General features: G+C 37.9%; 1 protein-coding gene across 4 annotated transcripts in view; it reads right to left on the reverse strand.

Moving 5' to 3' along the window:
• The window catches only part of IQCM (IQ motif containing M), a 156,327-nt gene that overhangs the window by 77,327 nt on the left and 57,009 nt on the right, over positions 1–21,991 (reverse strand). For all 4 annotated transcript variants that reach the window (XM_043545797.1, XM_043545796.1, XM_043545798.1 and 1 more), the window contains 4 exons: positions 17,373–17,449; positions 8,487–8,673; positions 5,135–5,279; positions 1,836–1,970 (listed from right to left, as the gene is read on the reverse strand). In XM_043545797.1, the coding sequence (XP_043401732.1) occupies positions 1,836–1,970; positions 5,135–5,279; positions 8,487–8,673; positions 17,373–17,449 (544 nt within the window). The remainder of the gene's footprint in view (positions 1–1,835; positions 1,971–5,134; positions 5,280–8,486; positions 8,674–17,372; positions 17,450–21,991) is intronic.

Below are 21,991 nucleotides of genomic sequence, written 5' to 3' on the forward strand. Positions count from 1 at the left end.
CTTGTTACCATAGCGATGAGGACTGAGCAAATGATTAAAAATACCTGGTTTTATTCAGACTGTCTTAGGAATGTGATCTAAATGGCAAATAATGCATGATTTTCCATGAGAAATTAATTAAATTTACTGGAAGTAAACATTATTGCAATATACTATTGTGTAAGGTGGAATGTGGGGTCAGATACTCAGAGGAAAACCTACTACCCCAGGATTCAACTTCCGAAGGCTAAAAATCTCAACAAATTATCCCACTGATAATAGTAAGTCATTAACAAACCAAAGGAGATGCAATTGAACATGAGTTTATCACACTGTGGCAAACCTAAAGAAGTTTCCACCTGAATTTCATGGACCTCAAATCTACTGTTATCCAAAACAAGGTCACTGTCCCCAAACCTTTGACTACCCTGGCTGACCCCAAAATTAGGGAGCCACAAAGGAGGTATAAAACCTCCTTTGGGCTCCTTTTGGGTGCAATGCTGAGTACGGTTTAGCTTCACCCAAAACTTGTGGCCAACATCTCATTCATCTCAGTAATGTGTTGGTGCTGTAGCCTAATAACAATATAATTGCAAATACCGACAGTTCTTTCACTGCCATTTTATCAGAAATATCCAGGTGTCACACCTACCCACAGCTGCTGGATGTACTGGCAAACCTGGGTCAGGATGGCTACAAACACCATGAATTTAAAACAAAAGTACATTACTGCACAATGGAATCTGGAAATGCCACCTGTCCTTTCCCTGTCTCTCAGTGTCTGAGGGTGGGTCCAGAGGTCCACTCACAGAATTCTCTGCTGCTGCCCAGAAGTGGAGATCAGGGAAGAGATCAAGCTGTTCCAAGACTGTTTCATTCTCTTCCCCAGAAGAGGGAGATGGAAAAGAGAAGATTTTTACCCATGAAAGCTTATGCCCAAATAAATCTGTTAGTCTTTCAAGTGCCACCAGACTCCACGTTGTTTTTGTGCATACAGACTAACACAGCTGCCCCTCTGATAAAAGAGAGGGGAGATTTGATTTACTTGAAGTTTTTTTCTTCATTCTTGATCACCTATTTTTAATGCAGCATAACATTATTCTCCTCTTATAACATTTTATTCCATTGACCTGCTCTCTTAAATATAAATGCACAAAAAACTGCATTGTGAGGCAGTAGGGTTGCTATGTATACAGCATTTGACATAAACCCCAAAAAGCAAGACAATGAAAAGTTAAACCACTTAACAGTACATCCCTTCTGATCCTCCATCCACAAGAACACGTTACCATTTCCACAACTACCATACACCACAGATCAGGCACTTCAAACTTAACTCTGCCCCCTTTTGTCTTCTATACATACCCCTTTGCCAGATTACACTGACACACCCATGCACACACTAGTTGTGGATGTTTGGTGTAGTATGTAGTATGATGATTGTTGCACTGAGTTGTAAAGAGTTGTGTGCAGAAGGGTGTTTAAAGGGGATGGTGGAAGGCTGGCACCCCTGTGATGCAAAGTAGGGAAGAAAACAAGTGCCTTGCATGCAGATATCTGAAATGGTTGAGCAGCAAACTAGAGTGCACTAAGCTTCTCTACACTCTTCTGAATGCCATACAAGGTGGTGAAGGATCAGTGTCTTGCATTATTAAAACAATGAAACTCTACAAAGTGTATTTTCATTTGAAGTTGTAAAACACTATGAGGAAAAATTTGAGCAGACTTTGTCTAATCTATTTTTAATAACAGCAGCTCCTGTACTGTCTCTACACAAAGACATTACAAAATTGTAATGGATGTTTCCTGACCATTGTGAAAACATTAAAAAAAAAATAAAAAAAAAAGACACTTACCTGGACAGACCAGATGCAAAACCTTATCTATTTGCTGCTGGGGTAGTAATTGTCCACAGTCTTTGAAAAATGCCTGCAGATCATTTTTATCCATCTCTTTCCAGAACTCCCTCTTGGCAAACATTGTTTCATAAACTAAAAGAAAAGTTTCATAGTTTCATTTACAGAAATTAAAAAAAAAAAAAAATCTTACTAGGTCTATTATATATGTTGGAACGTTTTGTATTGCCCTAGAAGTGTCTTATTTAGAACCAGGTTCACATACAGTACAAATACCATACACATATACAGTACAATGAATGGCTAATGAAATTATTAAGTGCCTTAATGAGGCCTTTGGACTTGCAAAGCAAAATGGCTGCCAAAAAGGAACTAGAAGATTTGAAAATTGGTACATTTTTTCCAGACAGGAAAGAACAGTAATCCTGAAAAGTGTAATTATTGTACATCATAAAACAATGAAACAATTGTTATAAGGGGGAAAAAAATCACTCTAGATGATAATTGAACTAAGAGCAGTAAATAGGTTGGATTTATTAAAAAAAAAAAACAAATATTTCCAGACAAACGTGATTACTTTGAAAGAATTACAAAAATTAGGGTATAGAGGGAAAGTGATAGATGTAATAATATTTAGATTTTAGTAGAAGAGGGAAAGTATTTGGCAGTGAGTAGTTTGAAAAAATTATTTTCTTCTTCTGTCTGTGAGCTGTCTACAAACATGAACAGTTTTTAATTTGTAGATTTTTCTCAGCCTTTCCATTTCTTAGTCAAAAATGATCCCTAAAACAAAAGTAATGGATGGAACCCAGAATGATGAAATATGGTTGCTGGAACATAATCTTCAATTCTTTCTTTTTCGTGTGCGTGTGCGTCAGATTTTATTGCCTAAAAATGGTGGGGAGTTGTGGAAGTAAAATTATGGAAGACAGGACAGCTGAATTCAGATATTTGTCACTTTTAAAAAGACCCTTATTCCCATCCAATGAGTTCAGCATCATTTAACATGTTTTAACATGTTAGCATGTTTTAACATGTCTGTGTTGGTCAAATCTCCACAGTAGGCTACAAACTAAAAAGGCAAATAATTATGCAACGTATAAAAATGTCTGCATAATCTTCTACATTTGCAAATCTAAACATCATTTTAGGTAATCTACCATAGCTCAAAGACTTTTGCAGTGTCTGTGCCAGACAATCGTCCTCCTCAGTAAGCAATTTCAGTCTAGCTAACAGAATGGTTTACTAGTTATTAATGTAACCATTAATTTGAACTTTATGTAAAAGTTAATAGATATTGATTGTATTAAGTATTGACATTAAAAACGCAAATACATATAATAGGACTATTTCTCTCCCATCTTCAAACACAGCATAAACTTATCACTTTAACGTATAAGAAAACTAACAACATCTGGCTTCTAAGCTGGACTTCTCTCTCTAAATGTTTAAGGACTAGGAAGACAAGAGGATGACAAGAAACAAAATGTCAGGATGTAACATCTTATGTCTGCAAAGAAGCTTTGAAGGGGTACATTTTTATGTCTTCGTATTAAAGCCTCAGTGACTCAAAAAGCCATGAAATACTACACAGTATGTGACACTGTAAAGAAGATTCTTAGTGTAAAGGGGCCTTAAATTAGGTATACATTCCAAAGTAGAGTAAAAGGGACATAGTGTAAATGAGAATTAAGCTCTACCTGATAAATACATATGAGGCTCAAAGGAAGCCAAACAGGCTGGAATCTAGTTCCTATCTTTATCTGGTGGCCCCATTAGCTTCTTCAGAATTTACATGTTCCTTTGAAAACATGTTTCTAACCCTAGGATGTGAAGATAGTTTTCTTACTATGGAATCAGTGTATACTGTTGCTTTCTTGAGACTTCAGAAAGACAGAATGAACCAATAACTCAGAGGCACAAACTGCACCCATTCATACCAATGGTGAGTTAACTCTAAAACCTGATGAGTGCAATTTAATTACCAACATTAACAATGCTACCCATCTTGAAGAAACATCCAGTCAATATATTCCTCCAGCATGGCTGGATATCACAGGGCAGATACTGAAAAGTTCTGCTGGACAGTACTGCTCCCCTACCACAGCAGTCGCTACAGTATGTCAGCCCTTCAGTGCTTTTGCCAGTCTAATTTTACATACTCATTGAGATAGGTCTGTGATCACTTCCTTGGGGAATATTCTGCAGTATAATAGATCTCACTATGAGGAAGTTTTGATGATTTTTTTCTCCAGTCTAAAATTTTCTTTTTTCTTAAATTCATCCGATTACTCTTTTGTTATGTCCCAAGGATTGATCCGGTAGTGATATGCAAAACAGTGCAGAAGAGAGTGAAAAGAACAGCAGCAATGATTCACTGCTGCTACCCAACAAATATATCCCACCCTGTTGGTGTTCCTCTGCACTTAATGGCGTGGATCAAGAGAAGTAAAATCCCCCCTCCCCCTAAAAAAATAAGAGCACTTGTTTGGCTTTAGTCTCAACCTATCATCATCATGCCCAGTTTCTCCGCTGCACACTACTGCACACCCCAGTACATGCATAGGGTCTATGATGGCTCCACACTGTGCTACATAACAGTGCCTCTCAAGTACAAACATACAGCCATTCCACAACCTATGCTCTTCTATGGAGTAGCCACCAGACTGGAACTAAAGTGAGCTCATAGTAAAGGCAATATAGAGTATAACAATAGTTATGTGAATAAAATGTCTGAAAAATAAAACATTCAAAAATGCAGAGATCCTTCCACAAGAAGCTCTTTATATACACAAGTAATTTTCTTTTATTTTGGATGATACTACTAGTTTGACAGAGATTCACTATACTTGAAATGGGGCATAATGGTAATAATTCTCAAACCAGTAGGAATTTTTAAATGCAATCACTGTTAGTGAAGAGAATACAGTAAGTACTAAGATGATTTGCAAATTTGTCCTCTGTCACCTGCCAGCTCATTAAGAATTCCTTCTCCCTGACAGTGTACAACCCTGTCCATTATCTGAAAGTTACAAAGTAAAAATCAAATCTCAGTAGTGCAATGACTATGTCACAAAATGTAGTACCCACACTGACATAAATCCCACAGTTCTAAGAACTGAAGGCCAGAATGACGTCTTACAAAAGCAGTTGTGCATATAGTAACATGCAATATCCTTTGCACTAAGGAGCAATTTAAAATGCTGAAGTTATAAATGAGCAGTATTACTTCAGAACAGACACAACCATTGAAATTAGAATAAAAGATTACTCTGTACAAAAATGTTAACAGCACTTACATTTTTTCTTGTCCAACCACTCCTCTAGTTCTGAATACCGTAGTGGTGTGGATGGATTCAAAACACCAGCTCGACGTTGAATGCGATTCATCATTTTACGGTAGTCCTTTACAACCGCTAAAAGGGATGGTCCATGACTTTTAGCCTGTAATTACAGATATATTTCATTTTCATTACTTTTAGAAATAGTGAAGGATGACTAAAGAAAGCAGATGAGGGGGTGAAATTGTTAGATGTGCAGAGTAAAATAAGATCTTAAAAGAGGGTGAAGAGAGGTAATTTTATTGCCACAAATAAGTAAGTGTAGATCTGAAAAACTGTTATGCATCATGTGATATATAAAAAATAGTGTACAAGACATGATTTCAGTCTGCAGTGCTAATAAGGGCTGGTCCTTTCAAAAGATGTTGAGGTGGAAATATCTGGGGATGTGTGGGGCACATGAAGACTACAAGAACAGAGCTGGAATAATGAAGAGCAGCAGATGTTTTTATTTGTCAGAATTAGGGATCTGACTAGGAAGACAAGATTCGGTATCCAAACAGAGGAGTACTATGGGAACGCTGGGGAAAGAGGAACAGTGGGATGGAGTAATCACCAAGGAACAGGGGAAACTTCTCAGAAGCATCAGTATGGGAGGGTCATGTGATTGACATCATACTACATCAGCAGTGTGATAATCTCAAGTGCCCAATGAAATAATGCTGAGATTTCAAGAAACAATAGATATGGGGCATGAGCCAAAGCCCATTGAAATCAATACAAGCCTTTCCAGGGACTTCAGTGGGCATTGGAATGGAGCCACAGTTAATAAATATCAATGCTGCAAAAGGATTAAAAATGGATGTTATAATTTATATCATTACATAGATTTCCAGAAACATGAAGGATTAATAAATGCAAACAAAACCTTAATCATTGACTGAATCACAGCAATGCTTACCTGTGGACTCATAATGGTGATCAGGATAACAGCAGCCACTGCATTGCATCAGATACCACAGTTCTCATCAGATACAATTATAGAAAAATAATGTGATATCTCAGATTCCCTGGTACAGTAATAGCTGACTTTTAAATGCCAATCACTGAACCTAACAATCAGTGTTCAGTTCAAAGTATAGCCCTGTAAGGAAAAATATGCCCCTTTCTCTTTGGTCCAACAACCAATTTCAAAACTATGCAAGTTCAGTTCATCGTTAATCATATAAACAAGGCAGCCACTTTTTGTAGCATATAAAGCAGCATACTCACAGGGGAATTTTAGGACAGTGACAACTATGGAATATTTTTATCTGGTTTGTATGCACTCTATTTAAGGATTTTTGGAAATCCTTTAACTATGGTTTTCAGTTTGATTTATAAATTCATATAATAAACAGGTTAATGAAGACCCGTTTATAATAGACTATCTATTTGAGTCAGGTGCAGGTTAGGCTATGGAATACTTATTAGATTAGAGGGCTGCATATTGCCTAGAGATTGAAATCCTGATGAGGTGGAGCTGTGTTATCTCTCTAGCCAGCAGTAAGCAAGACCTCTGTTAACGTACTGTACATATTGAAATGGAAGGCAAAAGTAAACATTCTAGCGCTTTCTGACCCTATGTGCAGGAGCTCATATTTGACTCTGGCTGAAAATGAAGCAAACTTCAAAAAAGGACAATTTTATGACATACTCTATGCATGCTTAGCTCAAGTGTTTGATATTTTAAATGGGGGCGAGTAAAGAAGAGAGATAATGAACAGCTTGTTAAATCTATGCTGTTTTTATATGTGAAAAAGAAATCCTGGAATTAACTGATTAGCATGTAAGTGTGCCATAGTTCTCTTCAGGACAGAATTAAAAAGGGATCAGATGTGAATCACAGCCCCTTTACTCCAAAAGCTAATGGAGGTTCTCATTAAGCTCAAGTGACGAAGATCTGTCCATTTAGAGCAGGAAGGTTCATATACTATCTTCATTGTCACTGAATTTCCAAACAGCCCACGGTGTGCAACATAGTGGTTACAATGGAGAGCTAACTGGGCATGGGCATACAACAAATATTTCATATTAAAATCATAAAAAGCAGTAGTGCTTAGGCTACTGTGACAGATTGGATCACAGAAACCCCCTGGGAGCTGCCACCTGATTTGTGAAGACTTCTTCTGTTCCTGCTTTCCTGCCCAGTCAGCTTAGGACTCCAGCACCCTGCCTGGTTTGAGCCAGACCCAGGTCTGAACCACGTCCCCTAACAGCTGTAGGGTTAACTGAAAGCAGCTTACTGAAGTGTGCCTGTCTTTAACACTCAGATGCCCAACTCCCAATGGGGTCCAAACCCTGAATAAATCCGTTTTATCTTGTATAAAGCTTATACAGGGTAAACTCATAAATTGTTCACCCTCTATAACACTGATAGAGAGATATGCGCAGCTGTTTCCCCCCCTCTCCCCCGCCGCAAGTATTAATACATACTCTGAGTTAATTAATAAGTAAGTAAAAAGTGATTTTATTAAATACAGAAAGTAGGATTTAAGTGGTTCCAAGTAGTAACAGACAGACAGAACAAAGTGAATTACCAAGCAAAATAAAATAAAACCCGCAAGTCTATGTCTAATAAAACTGAATACAGACAAAACCGCACCAGTTCCAGTAAGCTTCCTTTTACAAACTAATCTCCTTCTAGTCTGGGTCCAGCAACCACTCACACCCCCTGTAGTTATTGTCCTTTGTTCCAGTTTCTTTCTTGGGGGTGGAGAGGCTCTCTCTTTAGCCAGCTGAAGACAAAATGGAGGGGTCTCCCCCGGGCTTAAATAGACTTTCTCTGCATAGGAGAGAGGAGGGGGTCTTCACCCACAAAGTCCAGCTCCAAGATGGAGTTCTGGAGTCACCTGGGCAAGTCACATGTCCATGCATGACTCACAGTTTCTTACCAGGTAGCAGCCATGGGTCACATGCTACCTTGAATGTCCTCAAGTAGACTTCTTATGTGGATTGGAGCATTCCAAGATCCATTGTACTTTAAGTGCTTCTTGATTTGCACATTCCTTTCTCAATAAGCTGACCAAATGCTTTACAAAGATTACTTAAAAATCAAGCCAGTACACAGCCAATATTCATAACTTCCAATACAAAAATGACACACACATACAAATAGGATTAATAGATTCAGGAGCTTGTAACCTCTACAGAGATATGTTACATGGCATGTGTATCATAAAACCTATTCTAGTTATGTCATATATACATTCATAAGCATATCTCCATAAAGCCTTATGGGGGGGGCACTGTCATAGCTACTTTCCAAGAATTTTAACAATACCCAGACACAATGAATTACAGTATGTTAAATTAACATCTGACACATTACCTTGGTCTTTATTCTGTTGAATCTGGTACGTTCAAGCCATCCTCTGACATATTTCTGAATATAAATGGATGCTCTAATTACTTTTCTGCAGCTAGGGTCCTTTCTGGCATGAAAAGCCTCAAAGACTTCTAAGTGTGGTCCAATTCTTTTGACCTTTTCCTGAGTTTTAATGACAATACATTTTCCACTAGAAATTAAAACATAAAAGATTTTTTTAATTTATTTTTCAATAGTGTAGAGCATGCAACACAAACTATAAAAATCAAAATTCTAGCAAAGGAATTGATATAATTTGAATCTAAAATAATTGTACAATGCATTCAAGGCTTTAAAATAAGTATTTAGCCATTTACCATCCACTATTACTAAATTAGCATCCAAAACTTGTTGTGTTTTACAGACATGTAGATCAGCACATTCCCTACTAGGCTGCAAATATTAAAGGATTTTTTAAAAAATGTTACATGTCAAAAAGAACATTTTTCAGTTTCCAAGTTTTTGTATTTGATTACAAAACATAGTAAATGAAAAAGAGTACTAGATTCAATGCAAGAATGTCTCCTTTTCAATCAAGGATCTGAGTAAGATGAAAATAAACACTGCAAATCTTCCTTTTTCTGAAGGTATAATCATGAGTGGAAATAATCATTTCATAGTTAAAGTCATAACTAGCTTTGTATTATAAAGCCAACTGTGATTCTATTTCCCACACCTAGACTGTGCCAAGACTAAACTACTCCACCAGAAATATAATTGAGTACCTTTGTCACAGGAGAATGTTTTTGTTTTTTTTAATTTGGTATTAATTGAACAAAATGCTGGTAAGATATGAAAGTTTGAAAAACTGAGCTTCTCCCATCTGAATGTTTCCCATGTGTGTGGTTTTGTTTGTTTGTTTGTTTTTGGCCCCTAAGCCCCCATTTTGGGGTATGTTTCTTTTGGAGAGGTTTAGCCCTATGAAGCTGAAATAGGTTTTATGTCTTGTCCTCCCCATCATACCTTCTCCCTATATTCAAGTCATTACAGCATTTTCACATTATACCCTCTACATATAATCCACAAACACAACCTACCCTTATCCATCATTCTACCATATGCCGCAAAACCCAATCAGCCATTCTCTCTCTCTGTTAGAAACACTTTTGATTATTGTATTCACCTTTCCAAAGTGGATCTGTGACTCCACCACTCACATACAATCAGATACACATTCTGATCACTTCCATTCTACAAATAATAAAATAAATAATAAATAATAATAATAATAATACCACCTAGCTCTTATACAACATTTTTCATAAGATACTGATCAATACTGGCCCGGATTCACTCATGCACCAGCAGGGGCAGTTTACTCAAATAAAGGGCAAGTAGTGTTTACATCGCTGTCCTCCACACAGGTTTTTTCTAGGGGATGGCAGCTTTAATTTGCCATTGAGGTTCCACAGCAATTGTAACATATTTCTTAAGAAATATATTGAATCCATTCATTCCCATGACATCCTGGCTCCAACCCTTTCCTAGACATTGTTGCCCATTTTGCAAGCAGTTCTGGTCTGCACTGGGACATCAGATGGAGCAGAGGCTAAGGGTGGCCTCTTGTCATACTTTTCACCACCAGCTGCCAATAGCCCTAAGATGGTTTGATCCACTGGACACAAAGTCCAGAGTGCATCATTCTCTCAAACAGGCTAGACAGAAAGAGCCTCACCTATATGCTATGCTACAGGTAGAGGGGAACTGACATGCAGAATGTACTGTTTTTTTCTTGTTCATCCTTTCAAAACTTTGCAAAATGTCAGAAATGTTTATCATAGACCCTTATCTACATCATGAGGATGATTCATACTGTGGCGTCACTTGAGATGGAGTTAAGATTGCCTGGGTTCTCTCACCTCTACTTTCAGACTTACAAACATTAAGGTTACATTTTAGATTTTCTAGCTTTCTGGGTTTCTCTCCCCCAAAGTAAGATTTGTAAGGGTTCTTTTTCTCATAAAAGTTAACCTGAACTCCAGCTTAATACTGTTGTCTGGGGAAATCATTTATAATTGTGTTCATTCCACTCACATTTGGTCAACATTCACTTTGGGTCAACTCATATCCTTTTGGGGGCTTTTACAACACAAATATGGAAGATATGAGGACCTGGAGATCAGCTCTACTTGGAAGATGGGAATATACAAGCAAATCCTCAGTAGGTGCAGGGGCAGCTGTCAGCTCCTTAAACTTCTCTGAAAAGCCAAATGTGAGTGAACTGCAATGCAGATCTAAGGGCAATATATTGCATAACTTTCACTATCTAAAGTGTTTTGAGGTTTACACGGGCTCGTAATGGGGATTAGAAAATTGAATCGCAAGGTTTCTGATTTTTTTAAATAATCTTTTAATTTAATAATATGCCATTTACATGTGCCTATCTATAACTCTGTACAAAAGTAGAATATTGTGAATTGGCACTTGAAGTCAGGCAACCTATTATGATTATACCAGTATTTTGTATTGGCCTTAATGACAATAAAATAACAAAATTCTATTTTCATGTTACACTGTTCTTTCTTATATGCGTCATTGCTTAATATGAAAGTTTGATATTTATGTTAATTCCTGGATTATGTGATTTCTATTACTTATACCACCTCTAATACGTTTCTTTTTTATGAGAAAATATGTTCCCTGTTCTTAATAGAGAAGAAGAAGAAATTAAGAGTGATTTTTATTATTTCGAGTTTAGAATACACCAGATAAAAAAAATTAGGTATGATGTTTGAAAGGAAACTGCTATTAAACTATAATCTTATCAGCATTAATACATATTACACCAGTTATAAATTTTGGTTCAGATATTGCTACTAATTAGTTTTGGCTGATATTGAAGTATTTTGCATGCCCCATGTATAAAAGCTGTTGGCCCATCTGTTAATAGGTTGGAAATGATTAAGGGATACTTATTTTCGCTGTTGTAAAGGCCAAATAGTTTTCAAGCGGCAAATATGTGACAAAAAACTAACAGGGTTGCCAAGTTCAGGACCTGATTTTGCAGAAAAGTTTTGATGTCTGATACTGCCTTGGGCCACCATATCATCTACAAACCTACAGTATGTATAGGCAAATATCCACCCTCCTTTGACAGGACCAGCCTACCTACTTTGTTCAAATGTAATTTATAATAGAGTTGCAATTTATTTTGATTTGGTTGATCTGCTATCAACCCAAGTCAAGAGGTTTCTGCTTCACATATATTGACCTGCGGTTTCCTGATACTCATATCTGGGTAGCTAGTGATATACAAGTTTGTGAAAAGAAAAGGAGTACTTGTGGCACCTTAGAGACTAACAAATTTATTTGAACATAAGCTTTCGTGAGCTACAGCTCACTTTATCAAATGCATCTGATGAAGTGAGCTGCAGCTCACGAAAGCTTATGCTCAAAGAAATTTGTTAGTCTCTAAGGTGCCACAAGTACTCCTTTTCTTTTTGCGGATACAGACTAACATGGCTGCTACTCTGATACAAGTTTGTGGTTTCAGTTTAGTCTCCAAGAAATATGTTTACTATTTTAATATTTCATGTTATAAATTCACCAAGTAATTTCCAGGACTGGCATTCTGCATCAACACCACTACAATAGAGTTTTATCAAGCTTCTGTGGCTGCCACTGGAGCTGAGAGCATTCTGGCCTCGTCAGTGTGCATAGTTCCACATCTACATGTAATATCTGAAAATTGTTCCAGGACTCCATGCAGATGAAGAAAAAAAGTGAACATTATTTAATATCTGTATTGTTATTGCACCTAGATTCCTCCACCAGATTCCCACTGTTATAGGCACTATGGAAACATCTAGGACTAGATGGTCCCATCCCTTACTTGGCCATGCAGGGAAGAGAGAGGGACTAAGACCCACTTTCTCTCTTACATCCCTGCTTGGATTGCATTGCAAATCTACCTATAGTGAGGAGAGTAAGTGGACAACCATGAAGATTTGTGGAGAGTGGGAGGACACTGGCTCTTCTTCCCTCTGGTCAGGGGGTCCATCTTAACCTATTCTTTCTACAGAGCAATGGAGGAACTCAAGAAGGAATTGTGGTTCTGAGTCGCAATTGGTTCTGTGGTTTGCTCTTGGTATGAGACAGCTTCTCAGGACAAGCTGTAAACTTACAATGTAGCCCAGGATAAATGATAGTTCCTGTCCTAAATTATTATTTATTATTTGTATTATCATAGCCCTATGTGCCATAGTCGTGGAGCAGAACCTCACTGCGCTAGGTGCTGTACAGACACAGAACAAAAGATGGTCCCTTCCCCAAATTGCTTACTATCTGAGTATAAGACAAGAGACACATGGATACAAACAGGTAGAAAGGGAAGTACATAGAAACAATGAGACAATATTGGTCAGTATGACAGGCAATGATCTTGATACAGTAGTGACCTGTTAAATTTTATTATAGGCATCACACCAAAGGAGAATTTTAAATAGGGTTTTGAAGGAGATTAATGAGGTGGCTTTGCAGATGTTTATGTGGAGCTGCACCCAAGAGTGAGGGGTAGCATAGCAGAAACTAAAAAGTTGGAAAATGTAAAAAGTGCATGATGGAGGCTGGCGTAAAGAGCCAATCAAATGGGAGTAAATATTTCAATAGTGAATGAGAGATGATAGATAAAGGGGGAAAAGGCTGTGAAAGTCCTTGGAAGTGAAGACAAGTAGTTTATGTTTGATAAAATAAAGAAGGGGGAGCCAGTGAAGGGATGCAAAAAAGGGGTGACAAAGTAATGGACTAGGATAATGGACTTTGCAGCAGCATTCTAAATCGATATGAAATGAACAAGCCCAGAGAAAAGGATGTTGCAGAAATCAAGATGCAAGATGATTAGAGCTAGATGAGAATTTGAGCTGTGTGGTTGCATAGGAAAGGCCATATCTTAAAGATGTTATGAAAAAAGAATTAGCAAGATTTAAATATAGCCGTGATGTAAGTGCCAACAGATGTCCTAAAGAGTTTGCATTTTGCAAGTCTATAGAATTGTCCATCAGATGATCCCCAACTATTTCAGACACTCTTTGCAGTGTCCTTGTTGATCTGGGATATCTTTATCATCCCCATTTTACAGGTTTGGGTACTGAAGCATCGAGAGTTTAAGTTTAATCATCAAAGAGAGGGGAATGCAGGTAGAAGCTTCAAGTGATAGGGAGAGAAGCAAAGGAAAGATTATGAAAAAGACTGAGCCATGAGAAACCTCAGAGAAAGAATGTGGGAATGTAGTGAGGTATACCGGTATGGAGAAGGGGGGGAGGAGAGGGGATAAATCAACAACAAAAAATCTCCATCAACCCAAATCCCTAGTCACAAGGAACTTCCCTATAGTTCTACCAGATAATCTCAGTCCTCCATTCTGTCTGGACGAGGAATATTTCAGCCTAAGCTTTTCTCAAACAAACTAGACAATATATCCCTGTGCAGAGGACCAGAACAAGATCTACATCCCATTTAAATATCAGTTATGTGTGAGATTTAAGGGATGCACAGGCCCTTCGTTGGACCTCTTTGTTTGGTGAATCTCACCTATTACATCATATCCTGCCATTTTCTCATATATACAGTTCCATACATTGCAGCCAAAGCTGATGGAAAGATATGACTCAAGCTTTCAGTTGTCACAGATGAAGAGTTCTTTGGAGATATGTAAAAAGCATTCAAATAAAATATTTAGGGCTGTCAATTAATCACAGTTAATGGATGCAATTAAATAAAAACAAATTAACTTTTTTTTTAAATTAGCGTTAATCGCACACCTCTGGCTGTGGCCAGAGAGAAAGGGAGACATGGCTGGCCTTATAGGTGTGTGAGGGGGACCACAACCCAGACTGCTGTGCTCAGGGGGGTGCCGCTGCATGCCTCAGGGCAGGGGTGCCCGTCCTCCTGCCACCCTGCTCCACTGCTGCTCCTGCCTCCTCCACCCCACCCCATCCCCCCAGCCAAGCTGCTCTGGACTGGGAGCCTGCCTCCTGAGCAGAGAGAGGGTGGGGGCTGATGTTGGGTTGTTCCCCTCCATCCACCCATGTACCTGGTTGCTGATGCCCACTCAGGAATGAGTGCTGCTGCCTGCAACTGCTGCTGGCTGAAAATGCATCCAAGCTCCTAAGTGCTCTGCTTAAAGAGACAATGCTTCCCTTCTCCCCTACACACACACACTCTCACACCAAACCAAAATCTAAAATGGGGCCCCTGGGGCCCCAGAAGTGGCCAGAGGTCTGCAAAATGGCAGTAGGCTCCGGCAATATGCAACCCCCATGAGACAGCACGGAGCCCTCCTTGAGCTGCAAGCTGAGTGCCTTTAAACCATGAGCTGCAGCAGCGGCGCAGAAGTAAGTAACATCCAAAATATTTAAATAAATGGCATTCTGTTGTGGTTTAACAGTGCAATTAAAAATGCAATTAATTGCAACTATTTTTAAGCTCGTGATTAATTTTTTTAATATCATTTGACAACCCTAAAAATATTCTATATTGGTTGTGTCTCTGGCTCATGAAATAATTTTTCTTGGTTGGATTTAGATTTAAACTGTGACACCAAGGGGGAAAGATGAGTAACTAACCCTGGATCTATTTACTTCATCTGCAAATTTAATTTTTAAATGAACAATATAGAGTGCTACCAATATGAACTTTCCTGGAAAATCTGTCAAGCACTTTCTCTAATGATTATACATCTTAGAAGTACAACAAATGAAAGGATTACCACTGAAATCATATTAATCTACAAAGGATTAACAGCATACTGTTGAAAGACTTCAACAGAGAATAAGTGATTTATTCATGAACTGCAATAGGACACTATCTAAGATTTTAAGAATGCAACGAACTATTCGTATATATTGTGCTGAAGGAGAGTATAGAAGCTGGAGCAACAAAAGTTCAAAAGGACTCTAAGAAAGAATGTTTATATAAAGAAAACACTCCACACTGTAGAGAATAAAATGGTTAGATAGTAACCGTGGAGTATAATATATCATATTATTTAGTCTTACTCCCTAGATATTATTTACTCATTTTCTCTCTGAGTTCTTGCCAGTTGTGTTCTCATTTTAATTTAGAATTTTAAACTTTTAGATATGTTATATGAAAGGTCTCATGTTACAAAAAGGAATTGAATCGTATTGAACTTCTGAACCTATTGGAATAGAGAATGAAGCGCCGATTTCCTACTGGTACTGGGTGTTCTCTCTAAATATGAAAAACACTCCTATTGCATATAGAGCCCCTTCTCTTTGGCACTATGCAGCTTAGCTTTTAAAATTTCAACACAAAACTGGGAATTATTTTCCCAGTATATTTCCCCTGTTTATAGCAGCAGCAATTATAGATAGCAAATATAGCAGTCAGGCATTTCAAGTTAATGACAAGCTGAGTTCACCTCTTCAAGGCAATCATCAGGGCTCTAGATTCAGTAGCCAGGCCTATTCATCTAATCACTTAAGCACATGCTCAACTTTAACTTAACTTTAACTTGACTTAACTTTAAATCAATGGGATTTTAAAACATGCTTAAATGCTTTGAAGTTAAAATTAAGCAAGTGCTTAAGTGCTTTACTGAATATGGATGCAGCAATGAATCAGGACCCCTTGATGACTTTAAGTTATTGCATAAATAAAAGCACACACACACACACACACACACACACACACACACACAGAGTATGGATGAGAAGAATTTCGATTACCAGGTTATTATAATTCAAACTGACAAAATATGGATATGAAAAAACAATATTTAAACACAAAAATCCATCTCAAATTGTTCACTGTTTGAATGTTCATGGATTGTAACTTACAATTAGGCCCATACCAAATTCATGGTTCATTATGGTCAATTTCATGGTCAGAGGATTTTTAAAATTGTAATTTTCACAATTTCAGCTATTTAAATCTGAAATTTCAAGGTGTTGTAATTGTAGGGGTCCTGACCCAAAAAAGGAGTTGTTGGGCAGTCACCAGGTTCTTGTAGGGTGGATTGCAGTACTGCTACCCTTACTTCTACATTGCTGTTGGCGATGGCGCTGCCTTCAGAGCTGGGCAGCTGGAGATCGGCGGCTGCTGGCCGGGAGCCCAGCTCTGAAGGCAGAGCCGCTGCCAGCAGCAGTGCAGAAGTAAGGAAGGCATGGTCTGGTATTGCCACCCTTACTTCTGTGCTGCTGCCTGCAGAGCTAGACCCTCAGTCAGCAGCTGCCACTCTCTGGCCACCCAGCTCTGAAGGCAGTGCAGAAGTAAGGGTAGCAATACTGTGACCCCCATAAAATAATCTTGCGACCCGCCCCCCTCAAGTTTCTTTTGGGTCAGGACCCCCAGTTTGAGAAATTCTCGTCTCCTCTGTGATATCTGTATAGTATAGCGTAAAAGCACACAAAAGACCAGATTTCATAGGGGGAGACCAGATTTTACCATCCCAGACACGTTTTTCATGGCCATGAATTTGGTAGAGCCCTACTTATAATACTCTAGCAAAACAAAGTGCTACTTTAAGACCAGCTGCTAAAGTTGGCTCAAGAGCAGTTCCAACTTCAAGCTAGAAGACAAAGCAATTCAATGGATTGAGCCCCCAGGCCTAATCCTACAATTAGTTTCATGCTCTCAGTGCCCACTGGTGCTAGTGGGAGTTGAGGATGCTGAGCAACTGAAAGGATTATGCTGTTGGACCACAACAGTGGAGTTTTACATCATAATATTCAAAATCTAGGATGTTTGCTTCTTTTCTGGAAATCATTTAACCTCTAATTAAGGCAAATAAAAGCTCTCTCTTCCATCTCACCTTTACAAAATAACCAGAAAAACAATACAAAAACAATTGGCTATGACTTTCCAGAAAGATTTGTACAAAAGAAGCACCTGCTAATCTTCCTTTGTGATTCAGGAGCAATAGTTACAGCTTTCTTTAATTTGTCATCTTGTAAATCTGTTGTCATCTAGAAAGACAGAGATAAAACTAGTGAACTCTACAGGAGAAATCCATGACAATTCATACTGCCAAATATTTAAAAAATATATAAATATTAAAATGTTTAATTTACACAGGATTTTGTTGAAAGAACCTGTGCTGCTAAAATAGATAAACCTAGTCTAACCATAGCAGTGAATGGTAGTAATGAGCCCATCAACAGTCTGCCTTGTTTCTAGATTGCAGATTCAGAAAAGTCTTTTCTTTCTTGCCCCCAAAAAACAGTGGAACAGAGGGAAAATTCATTTGAATAAAATTCTACAAATACTTAATAAATTAAGACAAGACAAAAAAAGGATAGGTATTGACCACCACATTTTTCTTTTTAAGCCAGTTAGTTATATATTACAGGATGACATCAGGCTCTACATTTTCTTTAAGATCCAGCTCTAGTGTTGCACCATGGTTATTTTCATCTTCTTTAATGGGATAAGTTACTTGTGAAAGGCTTTCATATAATATGGTCCACCAAAGATACTGCATGCAGTTGCAATATCTGTCACACTGGGCTCTCCACATATAGGTGAGCACACTCCGAATCTTTGGGACTGAAGATTGGTATGTTAGAGAGACAGAGAGAGAGGGGGATTCTCCTTTGTCAGGACCAGACCAGTTCACAACTAAGTGTCAAGAGAGCAAAGGTGAGCTATCTCATTTGTAGAAGATATGTAGAAGAAAGATTTGTTTTTTCCCTGAAAAACACTTTTCTAAACATAAATAACTGCCACGTTGCTAACTATTCATTTCAAAACTAAACATTAACATAAATTATAACATTTTGATGAACAGGACTGCTAATAAAACAGTAACACCCTTGGGACTTAGTAATAATATCTCAAATATTTTGTACTTTCAGAATGAACTGATCCCTTAAGTACTTTTTTACTGAGTATCCTGAAGTATGCTACTTTCCCTCGATTTGTATGTCAGAGTCACCCCTTAGAATGTAAAAGGGGCGGGGGTGAGGAGCACATCAAAGTTTTGTTGTTAAAAGTTTGCACAATGGTACTTTTTGCTACACTCTCACAGCAAGAGATTTAAAAGCCAGCTTTATCTTCCCAATACCTTCACAGTGCAGCAAAGCATGTGTTTGACTCAGAAAGAACTGTACCTACATCACACTATTATGATCCACTTGCCAGTTCGTTCATTCTGCCTCTCAGTTACAAGATGAATTTAATTGGCTGTTATAGCAATATGCACTGTGCTGTTTAGAGAAGAAATTGTCTCTAGATATCTTATACTGAGTTTCCCTTCCACAGCCCTCCAATAATAGTGTTCTCCCATCACCGTCTGCCACCACTCTTCAAGGCCAGTTCCTCTCTACAGCCTTCCAAAGGTCCTTCAACCTTATGATTATCCAACAATCATAGCTCCTTTCCTCCACTTCTCATTTTAACTTTAAAGATCCAATCATGGGGTTCAGCAAGTCTTGCAATCTTTCTTCTTGGCTTGACCCCTGCTAAATTCAAAGCCTTCTGTCTGAAACAGGAACACCCTGCAATAAAGACCTTCCTTCCATTTTATAAGCCACCTGTTATCTTCCTCACCAGCACAATCAACTCCTCTACTGCTTCCCAGTCCTGTTGCTCCCCAACCCACTCTGCCATCTGCATGGCAGGAATTCAGAGAAAAGCTTACTAAGTGTTATAAGTCTCAGCTTTGTCTCACAGGCAGTGATGCTTTGTGAGCAGAGTAATTATTCCAGAATAAAGCCACTTTTATTCCAAAATAGAGTGTCCACACAAGAAGCTATTCTGTAATAACTTATTCCACTGTACGTATGCCAATTTTCCCTTGTAGACTAAGCATAAGGGGTTATTTAGTAAGAGTTTAAGGTTCTTTATCCAGAGCAAGAATTTCAGTCCTTTTATTGTACCTCAAAAATAACAGCTTTAGCTTTAAATTAATCTAAAATGGAATGAAAAGGTTTCAAAATGTCACTTTAAACAGCTCCAAATTGTGTGAAATACGGAGATTTTGGGGGATTTTTTTTTTTTAAGACCAACAATATTTCAGGAATTTGACTGAGAAAGTCATGAGAGACTGAAAAAAGAGTGGGTTAGAATAAAAGCTGAAAGTCAACACTAACTATTGGATAGCTGACGCTGTGCTCTCACCTGCTACAGCTCCGGCTTTGTTCGGTTCAGAATATCACATAAGCCAGTTTGTATAGGGAAATTCAAAACTATGGAGCCACCTTGTTTAGATAGTACTATTGTTTGCCAGCCTTGAACCACAGTGCAAGAGTGCAAGTGCTTGCTCATAACTAAAAGTGTATTCGTTTTAAAGAACACTCTTCCTCCTGTTGAAGGTCATGGAAATAACCCTATTGAAATAAGAATTGTGAGCAAACCATAACTACATCCTATATTCTCTCAATGAAAACAACTCAATAATCCAAAATAATAGCACTCTAGCAATGCTACAGTTCGCCTATACAATCTATTATCCATTATCCACTTTCCCATATGCCTTTTAGTGAAAAATGTTGTCAAATATATTTAAAAGTTTAATGAACCCATTTAACTTTTTTGTTTCTTAATTTTCCAAAGAGTACATTAAAGCCATTCTAAACAAACAACAACAATACCCCTTGTGTGTAGATGTAAGTGAGGCTACAGGCACTTTCTGGGTCTGCTCGTTGTTTTCTCAAAATTTGTATTCTATATCTGGTGCATTTTCTGTCATAAAATGAAAGCAATTAGAACTGTAAAAATATTCTACAAGCTGGTTTTATTTCTATGTGAAACATGTTCACTACCAAAAGCTTGTCTTTTCAGATGGCTTTATTTTTGGTTATGGTTTAGGTTTAGTTTGTGTTTCGGTTTTTCCTCTGTTAATTTGGACTGTTTCCTTTTAATTGGATTACCTATTGTAACTAAATTCCATGCAAGTGAAAATGCCAAAAGTTAAACACACCTTGCTTAAACACTAACTTACTCACCTGAGACTTGCCTGTTTAAGGCCTACATAGAACATTAACCCAGTGTTCACAACAGTTGTTAGCAATAGGTTCCCCAACCCAATTGTGAAAACTGCTTAACTGCACTGTAGAAAGGACAGAACAATTTTCAGAACCATTATAGAAAGTATCTCAATCATGTTCTGTAACATGGAAAATGGTTTTGTCCCATACAAAATAATCAAACTGTCTTCACCACAAGCTCAGGAGGACCTGTTGCTCACAACCATTGTCCACAATGGGTCAATTCTATAATGTAGAGTAGGGTTTAGAGTCAATGCCATCTTCTATGGGTCTCCCAAGAAAGCTTTTTTAATCACCATTTCTGATACGATAAAGGACAATACTGGAGATTTACTGGCAATTATATTCCCTATGAGAGGCCATTTGTAAAATACAAAAATAAAGACTAGTGGCATGAGCAAGAGATCCCAAAATACCTTCATATGTGTATGTATAGATTGATAATTTTGGCTGACATCTACATTACAAGCTAGGGATGTGATTTCCTGGCTCATGTACACATACTCATGCTAGTTCTCATCAAACTAGCAACAGTATAAATAATGCAGCTGTGGTAGCATTGGTACCTGCAGTGATGGCGTGGCTTAGCCATGCTGTGTACAAACCTGCCTGAAACCAGTGGGTATGTACTCTGCATGGTTAAGCCTTGCCTTTGCTGCTGCTACCCATGCTACCATGGCTACACTATTTATATTCGCTTGTAGCTCGATAAGAGCTTGCACGAATATGTGTACACGAGCAAGGGAATCACACCCCTGGTTAGTGGTGTAGACATAGCCTGAGACACATATCTGCATGGATATTTTGTCTTCTATCTTTTGTTTTACGTTCCATGTCTTATTTTAAGTATTGTGACTATTTAATTTAGCAATAATCCTACATTCAATATTATCTACCTCCAGATGAAATACACTCCCCAGTTGTGGTTCTCACTATTGTCTTTGAGAATCAACTGACTCTTAGGGTAATTCACAATTCTGACCAAAAAAAAACAAGACAAGAGGGAGAGTGCTTATGGCACAAAGGCTGGATTCAAAGCATTTTCCAAAGGGTACACAAAACAATTGACTATATCCACCTGAAAGTTTCATTTACTTGAGTCACCATCATTAAAAGAGACATTTAGCGATAACATCATGAAATTGCAGAGTTGCTAGGATTCCAGCTGCGACTACCCAGAATCCTGTCCAAATCAACTTAAGCTATCAAACCTCTGCCCTTCTTTCATACTTTGTTTTATTCACAGATCGAGCCCCTCCTTTTAAGAACAAAAGGAACATTTAAAGAAAAGAAACCCTCCCACTTTTCATACTGCAAGCCTTTCAACCTTCACAGGAATTCCCAGATAAGCTGAAATATGTAAGAAAACAAGATTTTATGAAGTAGAATAATATATTTAGCTCTAAAAGTTAAAGATACTTGCTACTGTAAATACCATAAATAACCTGTAACACACTGTACCTCCTAACCATTTTTGCTAAGAAATAAAATATATTTAACTTTTGTTAAATGATTTCATTT

Source organism: Chelonia mydas, chromosome 4, assembly GCF_015237465.2.
Source record: "Chelonia mydas isolate rCheMyd1 chromosome 4, rCheMyd1.pri.v2, whole genome shotgun sequence".
NCBI classification, from domain to species: Eukaryota; Metazoa; Chordata; order Testudines; family Cheloniidae; genus Chelonia; species Chelonia mydas.